The sequence below is a fragment of the Sinocyclocheilus rhinocerous genome, unplaced genomic scaffold, assembly GCF_001515625.1.
Source record: "Sinocyclocheilus rhinocerous isolate Xijiao unplaced genomic scaffold, SAMN03320098_v1.1 scaffold4360, whole genome shotgun sequence".
Classification (NCBI taxonomy): Eukaryota; Metazoa; Chordata; class Actinopteri; order Cypriniformes; family Cyprinidae; genus Sinocyclocheilus; species Sinocyclocheilus rhinocerous.
Genome location: NW_015628345.1, coordinates 37,287 through 48,151, shown reverse-complemented (window position 1 = coordinate 48,151; position 10,865 = coordinate 37,287). Strand labels below are relative to the sequence as shown.

At 37.1% G+C, this 10,865-nt stretch overlaps 1 protein-coding gene across 1 annotated transcript in view; it reads left to right on the top strand.

Annotated features, from left to right (window-relative positions):
* LOC107737481 (calcium-binding mitochondrial carrier protein SCaMC-2-B-like) overlaps positions 1-7,226 on the top strand; it is an 8,278-nt gene extending 1,052 nt beyond the window's left edge. The window contains exons 2-9 of the mRNA XM_016548967.1: positions 1,100-1,187; positions 2,172-2,283; positions 3,066-3,224; positions 3,960-4,112; positions 4,373-4,480; positions 4,770-4,937; positions 5,574-5,724; positions 6,627-7,226. Coding sequence (XP_016404453.1) covers positions 1,123-1,187; positions 2,172-2,283; positions 3,066-3,224; positions 3,960-4,112; positions 4,373-4,480; positions 4,770-4,937; positions 5,574-5,724; positions 6,627-6,811 — 1,101 coding nt within the window. The 5' untranslated portion in view covers positions 1,100-1,122 and the 3' untranslated portion in view covers positions 6,812-7,226. The remainder of the gene's footprint in view (positions 1-1,099; positions 1,188-2,171; positions 2,284-3,065; positions 3,225-3,959; positions 4,113-4,372; positions 4,481-4,769; positions 4,938-5,573; positions 5,725-6,626) is intronic.
* Positions 7,227-10,865: the final 3,639 nt, after the last annotated feature.

Sequence of the window (10,865 nt, the reverse complement as noted above, 5' to 3'; positions counted from 1 at the left end):
ACACAGCGGCCTAGCATGAGCGAAAGCCCCGGCTTACCGTGAGCTGAGGCGGCGGGATCGAGAACGGCGGTCCCGGCGGATGGCTGGACTCCTCTTCGTCCACGGTGAAAGCCGATCCGGCGATCCACAGCGCTAAGTTTATGTATTTCCTCAGCGACCAGCACGGATCAGCTCTGGGCATGACGAAGCGGATATCGTCCTCTTTTGGAAGGCCAAACAAAGTAGTTTCGCTTTCACAACGAAGCACACAGCGTCTTCAGGACATGGCTGCAGCGGCAACAATAATACTACAGTGAGAATAAAAGTTACGCCTTCTTTCTTTGCGTGAACATTTGGGTGGCATTAAGCAAATCTTCCCAGATCGTGACGTAGGTATGTGGGGGCGTGTTAGAACGAGCCGTTTTAGGTAGGCGTGGTTGACTCTTAACTTTTATAAAGAATATCTCTTTGGATTTGAGACTTTAGTCTTTGCAACTTTACAGATCTTCTTTGTGCACCAAGAGCTTGTAACACTTCAAAGAGAAAGGAAAAATTTTAATCGCATCATATGACCCCTTTAATTTACATGATTTTTCCAGTTTTAGAAATCACATTTTTTTTAATTAGCCTATCAGATATATCCAGGTTTTTCAAGACTGTAGGAATCCTTGTTGAGGGGAAATAATAAATATCTTGATTTTTGTTGTTGTTTTGCCTTGTTTTAATACTTATTTTACCTTAATTTAATGCTGATTATGTCTTATTTGAAATCACTTAGTCATATGAAGGCCACCTTGGAAGTAGGGCTGCACGATATATCGAAATTATCGAAATATCGCAAATGTAAATATCGCAATATGCATATGGCAAGGGCGTGCGATATCGGAATCATTTTTGGTTACATAATTTTCATTTTTAAATATTTTAAAATATAATTGAAATTGATTTTACACACTTTAAGCAATATCGTATCGCATATCGAATATCGCATTTTTAACAAGGTATCGCATATCGCATTTTTCTTCAATATCGCACAGCCCTACTTGGAAGTTTGCTGAGGCCCCCTGGTTGAGAACCGCTGGTTTAGATGTTAAAATCATGTTTCCTTTTAAATCTGCAGGTCGCATAGATTCACAGGAGATCATGCAGTCACTAAGAGACCTTGGGGTTCATATATCTGAGGAACAGGCTGAAAAGATCCTCAAGAGGTAATTGATTTTATTGTTTTATTTGTTTTAACTCCCTTCATTCTCTTTAGTCTTTTTTTTCCAGCTAATAATTCAGACCTGACTGATCTGTATAGTGTTGATCTGACTGTGAACCCTCACCTCAAAACAGCATGTGTTATACAACACGTCTCCTGGTTCTTATTTTTCAGTGTGTTTCTTTGACCAGTCAATATCAAAGAGATTTTCGAGCTCCTAAAAGAAACCAGAATCCCATGTACAAATTAATCACAGCACATACAATAATAAAGTTCTTTTTTATTTTCTGTCTGTTTGTATGTGTGTTTGGTCGTACTCTTTCTGGCTCTTTATCACTCTTGTGATCAGACCCCCACTCTCTCTTTCTGCTCATCTTATCAGAATAAGGAGGGGTCATATATGTGCCCCTATAATGTAGTAAGTAGTGGTCTTCTCCCTGCATGTTTGCCTTGCTCTGTATTTTCATTTCATCTGCTCTTTCATCTGTGCTGTTTTCATTTTGCATTTTTGAGGGGGGTTTTTTCTCTCTCTCTCAGAAGCTATTTTGACTCACGTGGGTGATGCTTTGGAAATATTAAGCTAGCTAATGATGCATATATTTTAGGATTTTTTGACAAATACAACAAAACTCTTAACAAAAGAAAGCTTTCTTAAAATTAATAAAGAAGAATTCTAAATGTGAAGGTCAGAATATATCTGAAATGCTGAAACCAGGGACATTTTTGCATGTGAATAATTATTACTTTCTAGCTGCTTGACTGTACATCATTAATTTTCGCAGTTTCTTATCGATTAAAATAAAAGACATTTATAATGTTACAAAAGTTTGCTATTTCAAATAAATTTTTTGTTTTAAATAAAAAAAAAAAAAAAAAAAAAAAAACTGTAAGCTGGTCTTTTTTCAAAGAAGAGGCTGCTACCCAGAGCCAAAGAGGTTCCTGACATATTATTTTGTTTTGGTCTCTTTTTGTCTTTTTATTTTAACAGTATGGATAAAAACGGTACGATGACGATTGACTGGAATGAATGGAGAGATTACCACCTGCTTCATCCTGCTGACAACATTCCTGAAATCATCCTCTACTGGAAACACTCCACGGTAAAAGCAAACCAGACCATCCTGCCATGTGCATTACAGTTCAGTTTCCAGCTTTGTTTTAGCACCAGCTGTCTCTCATTGCTCCTTTTAGGAGGTTATGGTGCTTTTTATAGTCTCTTTATTCTGTGTAAATTGCCTATACTTGCATCACTGACATTCACCACACACCGGTGATGGGCTGCCACCTTAGTCATTCAGTCCTAGTCCTACTAAGCCCTACTAAGTTAAATTTGTTTCCTCACACTTGAAATACTCCTGAATGGGACAAATGGGGTCACTGTGATCCAGTCTGATCCTGTTAATCAGATCAACAGTGTTCTGACGTCCACCTCATGGATTAACATTGCACCGAGGTGAACAGATAATTCGATAATTGTTTACACGTATATTACAGAAAGGTAATTTGATTTGAAAAATGAAAGCCTGATATTTCTGGATTTCTTTTGTTACGTTATTATCATAATTAATATTTTGATGATAAAAGAAAATTAAATATAGCCACCCAGAACCAATGAAGATCAATTGAGTGTCATATTAAAACTGGATGATATAAAAAGGACTGAGCTAAATTTATAAATATCCACAAAAAAGTGCAAGACAGATGCCCCTTTTCATATGCATTTTTTATGTAATCTCTTGAGATTCTGTCAGTTTACAGCAGCTCAGAAACGCAAGAATTTTTCTAGTACTAATGATGGATCGTCTGAGGGGTTGATTGTCCATTCATTATGTTCTCTTGTGCATGTAATCTCAATCCACATGATGTCATTTCCTCTGTACAGATATTTGATGTAGGGGAAAGTTTGATGGTCCCTGATGAGTTTACGGCAGAGGAAAAGAAAACAGGGATGTGGTGGCGACACCTGGTAGCAGGAGGTGGAGCAGGTGCTGTGTCCCGTACCTGCACCGCACCCCTGGACCGCCTTAAGGTTCTCATGCAGGTATGAGACCCACTATTTAAAATAACTTTATTCTAGTTGAATATATTTTAAAATGTGATTTATTCCCGTGATGGCAAAGCTGAATTTTCCGCAGCCATTACGGTCACATGATCCTTCCGAAATCATTTTAATATGGTGATTTGGTGCTCAAGAAACATTTCTTATTATTATCAACATTTTTTTAGGATTCTATGCTGAATAGAAAGTTCAAAAGAATAGCATTTATTTAAAATCGAATATTTTTTGTAACGTTATAAATGTCTTTACTGTCCCTTTATTGTGTATAATGTGCATAGCATTGGTTTCATGAGAACCATGATCCATAGGTCATCTAGGCTGGTGAGCTAACATCCTATAGGTTGAAACCCTAGTTGGAGTGGTACTCTGTACATGAACTGAAGTGTTAGTGAGATCCCATGTCACCAGTGTGCTGTTTATGAAGGACACAGTGCTACTGTAGTAGGTGTACTGTAGAGTCACTATAGGACATGATGGTCTGTTCTTTGGATGAGTGCCTCGGCGGATGACCATGCACATTACAAAATGCCTTAGTGAGGCTAGTTTCAGTTTGGTTTGGTGGATTTTAAAGTTCTTCATCTTTAGTGTATGAATTCATAAGACTATAAAGGACATTGAAGTTTAGCTAACCTTAAAGCTTACCTTACCTGAAGTAAACTTGTGTTACAATGCTTAAATGAAACAATTTGCAAGCAAACTGAGGAATGGTGTTGGCAGGTTCATGCATCACGCAGCAACACCATGGGTATCGCCGGAGGATTCGCCCAAATGATCCGTGAGGGTGGACTTCGGTCGCTGTGGCGAGGGAACGGTATCAATGTTTTGAAGATTGCACCTGAGTCTGCTATCAAGTTCATGGCGTATGAGCAGGTAGCTTGTTGTTGTAATCTTTTGGCAATTATTGGACAGACCTTACAAAATTGGATAACTTATAAAATCCTGGATATTTAAAATGATACAATGTTAATATATTTACCCACAGTGTTTAAATAACTGTTAAATAAACAGTTACTTTTTTTTGCTGCTTTGATTATCTTTTTTATGTGATCAAATCTTTTTTTCAATGAAAATTTTTTTTCTCTTTGCTATTTTATCTGTGACCTCTAAAGCTCATTTGCCCTGTCCTTCAGATTAAGCGGCTGATTGGCAGTAATCAGGAGACGCTGGGGATCCTGGAGAGGCTGGTTGCTGGGTCTCTAGCAGGAGCTATTGCTCAGAGCAGCATCTACCCCATGGAGGTAAGAACATAAACCATCATTTAAGAATAACGTTTGAGCACTGCTTTGAGAAAACAAAAGCTTTCTGTTTCTGTCATTTCAACAATAATTATTAATCATAAGCCATGACTAGACCTCCCATGCATTCTTTGTATCATGTTCTGTAATGTAAAAAATTTTTAAATTATGTTTCCATAGTTTTTAATTACTAACTGCCATCTCATAAACTGAAACTTAATCAAGCTAATGATGGCTTTCTACACCAAACAAAGATCTCTTGGAGCTTAAACAAGGCTTTTGTGTGTTTAAGGTTTTAAAAACTCGTCTTGCCCTGGGAAGGACGGGTCAGTACTCTGGTATCATGGACTGTGCTAAACATATATTTAAGAAGGAGGGACTGACAGCCTTCTATAAAGGTTATATTCCCAACGTGTTGGGAATCATCCCTTATGCTGGAATAGACCTGGCTGTTTATGAGGTAAGTTTTTACACAGTAAAACAATAGGACAATATATTTGTCAGGCTACATCAGTGGCAACCAACCGAAATAAAATAATTTTAAGTTAAGCTAAAAATTAATTTAGTTATTACTATAATTACTTAAACAAAAACTGAAATAAAAATAAATTAAAGCAGAATAGAAATAAAAACAAAAACTAATAATAATTGACAAAAGCACAACAAAATTACTCAAATTAAAACTGAAAATCTAAAAAAGCTCATTCAAAATATTAGTAAATACTATAATGGTCTATAAATAATACTAAAATAACACTGTGCTACATGCTTTTTTATTTATTTAATTTTTGTTTAAGTTTTCTACCTCCTGAATGTTTTATGTATTTTATGATTAATTCATATATTATATTATATTATATTTATTATATTACGGATTGTTCCGGTCCTTGATTCTGATTGGCTGAGCCCCGTTCGAAGCTGTTGTAAATTACTCTACAAACATACAGCTTTGTTTACTTTGTGTGTTGTGGCTAATAACGCCCTGTTATAAATTCACTGTAAACCACGGCTTCTTGGGGCTTATTGCTTTATTAGTTTATATTATATTATAGTTACTATAATGTAACTCCCATGTCTCTCTTATTTTCATGTGTAGACATTAAAAAACTGGTGGCTTCAGAGGTTTGCTACAGACAGTGCTGATCCGGGTGTGTTTGTGCTGCTAGCCTGTGGTACAATGTCTAGTACTTGTGGACAGTTAGCAAGCTACCCATTAGCCTTAGTGAGGACACGAATGCAGGCTCAAGGTAAGTCTTTAAAGTCTGAAATACATAATTAGAAGGCTTCACTAAGAAAACTATTATTGTTTATCTATCACAGTCCAATTGATTTTTTGCATTTTGTTCTTGCTCTCCATCGGTTAGCAGCTTCTCAGGAAGGCAGCCCTCAGATGACCATGTCTGGTCTCTTCAGACACATTATGAGGACAGAGGGCGCTATTGGACTCTATAGAGGCTTGGCACCCAACTTTATGAAGGTCATTCCTGCTGTTAGCATCAGCTATGTGGTGTATGAGAACCTAAAGATGTGTTGTTTGGCAACCACTTTGTTGCAACCACAACTGTTTCTGAGGAACTACATTGTTTGGTGGAAGAATACTGTTTTTATTAATATCATTACACTTTATTTGCTCTGTTTTATTTTGTGAAACCTAACTACGTATATGGAATAACCGTTTTATAAAAGCAATAAGCTCCGTGAAGCCATGGTTTACAGTGAATTTATAACTGCTAAGGGGGTTTTAATAAGGGGGCTAATAACGCCCTGTTATAAATTCACTGTAAACCACGGCTTCTTGGGGCTTATTGCTTTATTAGTTTATATTATATTATAGTTACTATAATGTAACTCCCATGTCTCTCTTATTTTCATGTGTAGACATTAAAAAACTGGTGGCTTCAGAGGTTTGCTACAGACAGTGCTGATCCGGGTGTGTTTGTGCTGCTAGCCTGTGGTACAATGTCTAGTACTTGTGGACAGTTAGCAAGCTACCCATTAGCCTTAGTGAGGACACGAATGCAGGCTCAAGGTAAGTCTTTAAAGTCTGAAATACATAATTAGAAGGCTTCACTAAGAAAACTATTATTGTTTATCTATCACAGTCCAATTGATTTTTTGCATTTTGTTCTTGCTCTCCATCGGTTAGCAGCTTCTCAGGAAGGCAGCCCTCAGATGACCATGTCTGGTCTCTTCAGACACATTATGAGGACAGAGGGCGCTATTGGACTCTATAGAGGCTTGGCACCCAACTTTATGAAGGTCATTCCTGCTGTTAGCATCAGCTATGTGGTGTATGAGAACCTAAAGATCACCCTTGGCGTTCAGTCCCGGTGAGGGGAACCTGAAGACTGTTAAAATCCTAAATGACTTTTGTTTTTCCTCTCAACTTTTCTCTTGAACTACTGAATGAGATCATCCAAGAGGGCCAGTTTGCACTCGAAGAGAACTGTAGCAACTGTTGGCCAAGAAAGAGCTTGCATGTGGGGAAGAGGAAATCTTTGTGTCATAGAGGTTTGGCTTTATTTAGTGAATGGAAGAGACCAGGGACATGCATAGAAAAACTTTCAGATCGATACCTCGGCATAAAATACAATCCTAGCTGTAAGTAAAATGTGAGCATCTCAAAATGGCATCTGTATTGGATCCAGACACTCCCTTATTCCACTCCTGAGGTCACGGGGTTGTGTTTGATATAATATAGTAGGGACCAAGAATATGAAAGATATTTTAATAAACTGCTTTATGGAAAGGACACAGCATCCATTAATTATCATTTAAAGTGCACAACTGGAATTCAATGCGCTAAAGGCTTTTGGTAGATACCATGCTAATAATCCTGGTGTAGTCCCTTCAGATCACTGAATCCTCGTTCCACTGGATGGCAGTGTTCAGTAATAAAGAGCTGACAGGGCCAGACTCTCATCATCAGCCAAAACTTGTTATAAGATCACCCATATACTTGCATTTCGATCACATAATTTACTTCACTCCCTTGTACTATTACATTAATTGACATGCCAGTTTTCACATCTTGAACAGGATAGTGTAATAAGGGAAATGTTTGAAATATATGTCTTGCTCATCAAATGGTCCCAGTAATATTGTTGAGGACTTTTCATTGTTAAATTATTTATTTTTTTTAATGTTGTTTATTTATTTATTTTTGATTGAAGGTTGCTATTAAAAATTGAGAACACTATATATGTGCACACACTCCCCATGGTGACTGACAGCTAATCCAGCGTTATGTAAAAAAAAAAAGTGTTTTAACACTTTGGGTCAGTTTGAGAAGAAATCCACATGTGGATCAAGTGTAAAATGACCTGGGTTTGAGAATTCAGCACCAGCTTAAATGTAGTGGGTAGAGTTCTGTGTCTATATAGACACTGTCCGCTCTTAAAGGGTTAGTTCACCCAAAAATGAAAATTGGCTTGTGTTTTACTCACCCTCGAAGCATACTAGGTGTATATGACTTTCTTCTTTCAGACGAATCCAGTCGGAGTTATATTAAAAATTGTCCTGGCTATTCCAAGCTCTATCATTGCAGTCGTTTGTTTTGCAAAACAAAACAAAACGCCGGTCACGAATTAGAAGCACAAAACGAGGATTTGTAAAGAAAAATGTCGGAGGATTTCGATATAAGCCAAGAGGAGACTGGTTTTCCTTTGCTAAAGTAAGGAAACTTTCCTTTGCTCCTATAAACAAACTCGCGAGATTAGCATATCTCAGAGGTGCGCGCGCTGCACATACGTCATATGCCTTTCACCGAAACGCCTTCCGCATTTGAAAGATACACCTAGGATGCTTCGAGGGTGAGTAAAACACAGGCTAATTTTCATTTTTGGTTGAACTAACCCTTTAAGTTGGAGAAAGCAATGCTACAAATTGATTTGTTTTTACATTCAAACAATACTTGTTCATTCACTCATAAATGATCTGCATGACTGCAGTGTAAATACAGTTTCTCACCAGTATTAGTTTGCAAGGATTTCAAACATGACTCTGATTTAAACTCTCTCTAGTCGAGGAACATATTTAAGCACTTTATTTTAATAAAATTAAAGCAGACTTGAATTTTTAGGAGGATTTACAGTGGAATGATAGTATTCAGTGATTGTAGTGGTTGTGATTTAAGTAAATATTAATATTTTTCAGCATTTATGTTTGTTTGTATCAGGTTGGGGACAAAAAGGTTCAGGTTTTGAAAAGGAAAGACTAAAAAGGTACAGTATAGGTTAGGATCTCTTTTGAAAAAAAATTTAGTTTACTCTACTCTGCAGCAGTAGGCAAGTATCTTGTTTATTTGCATATGACATATTTCAGGATTGGCACCCTGATGTGCATTTTGACTGACAAGGAAAAAACAAGTTGCACTTACAGCTATTGCATGTGAAGTCCTAAAACCCACCAGTTCAATGGGTTGTTGCCCTTTGTAATTCTACAAGACCATAGTGTTAATATAGTTGCCTTATTTATAAATAAAATAACGCTGCTTTTAGACTACTTGGGGGAAGCGTAGGGAGATGGCGTTAATGTCAGACTGAAATATTTTTCTAATGATTTGATTCTCAGGGAGAAATCAAAGGTCTTAGATACTCCTGTGCAGATGAGACTCCTGAGACTCTTCTCCATTGAGATCTGGAACAGATATCTGCATGTTTATAAGTTGTATTGAGAGTTTGTGCAGGCCTAGGATCAGTTTGCCTTTCTCAAGCCTCTTTATCGGAAGAAAAATGATCAGTGAAAAACAGCAAATACCCTTCTGTGTCCCAATGGTGGTTGAATGGAGCTCAGCTGTGGCCCGATTCCCTTTGAATCAATTCAGTCTTTGTAATGCATGTATGTGTGTCTTGTCTGAAAATGCACAAATTGCACCGTAGAGTCTTTACAGGGCTTTAAAAGCTGTATTGCGTGCCTCATAATGGATGCAGTTTGTGTTTTGTTTGTTTTGCATTTTGCACCTTTTTTCACTGTTTCTCACAGGAGAAATCTTTGGACTCCTCTGGACTTGTGAGTTCGACCCATTTGTGTGGTTGTCCTGAGACTAAGGCTTTAGATTTGTATGTGTTTGTGGCGTTCAGCACAATAAAGGAATGCCGCCCTTTGAGACTGCCTGTAATCTATTGCCTTACTGTTCAGCTGGTAGTTAGTGAGTGTAAATGCACCACGTTCGCTACATGTATATCAAAATGTACTGTTGCTGGGGTCCCCCGAGTATCGTAAACATACACGCTAATAAAATATCCAAATATTTGTACTGCAAAACATATCTAGATGTGATGACACATCTGCGAAGTTTTAGTTGATGCCGAGATGTGCAAATCAATGCAAATCCATGTTTACTGGACAAATAAAGGGAAAAAAAAACGATGTCCTCTAAAATGCAGAAATTGAATGTAGAGCGAAAATATTTATGTTTGTAAAATAACTGTTAAATAAAGTTATTCTTGATTATGTTCATGGAAGTTCGGTCTGTAGTTTGTGTAGTTTTTTATTTATTTATTTATTTTTAATCTATCCCAGGTCACAAATACGTTTTTTTTTTTTTTTTGTAGATGCATTTTTCTCAGTCCTGTTACCAAAATCTCATGTGTCTTTTAAAAAGCATGTTTAAAAATGTCAACTAATTCCTTTGTTTTCCCTTCAAGAAAGTGTTTATTTTAAAGAAATGACTGATTACATGTTCAAATAATTGGTATTTATGACTAAAAATTCTATATATATATGCTCACACACAAAGAAATACGCAAAGCCATGTAAAGCCACTTAAAGTTTATTTTTTATGTAGTAATAATTTATTAAAGGGGTCATATGACATTACTAAAAAGAACATTATGTTGTGTATTTGGTGTAATGCAATGTGTTCATGCGGTTTAAGGTTAAAAAAACACATTATTTTCCACATACTGTACATTATTGTTTCTCCTCTATGCCCTGCCTTTCTGAAATGCGTCGATTTTTACAAAGCTCATCGGTCTGAAAAGCGAGGTGTGCTGTGATTGGCCAGCTATCCAGTGCGTTGTGATTGGCTGAATACCTCAAGCGTGTGACGGAAATGTTAAGCCCCTTACCATACTGTGATGCCCTGTGTCCCGGCGCAACAAGACAAAAACAATAAAAACCCATTACAAACGAGGCATTTGTTGCATCCAGTGGGGACATAATTACTAATTATAATGACTTATAATGTGTTTTTACGCATTGGGTTGCGTATCGCGCTGCGTAAACATAAAACCATGTCTGCATTTGTGATCGGAGAAACGACAAACAACAAGCGCTACTCTACACTGCCCAAAACTCGCATTTGAATCATCAGTGGCAAATCCTTTAAATATGAAAACGTACTTACAGACTGTGAGTCAGAACAGCCGGCATTGAAGTCTACTCT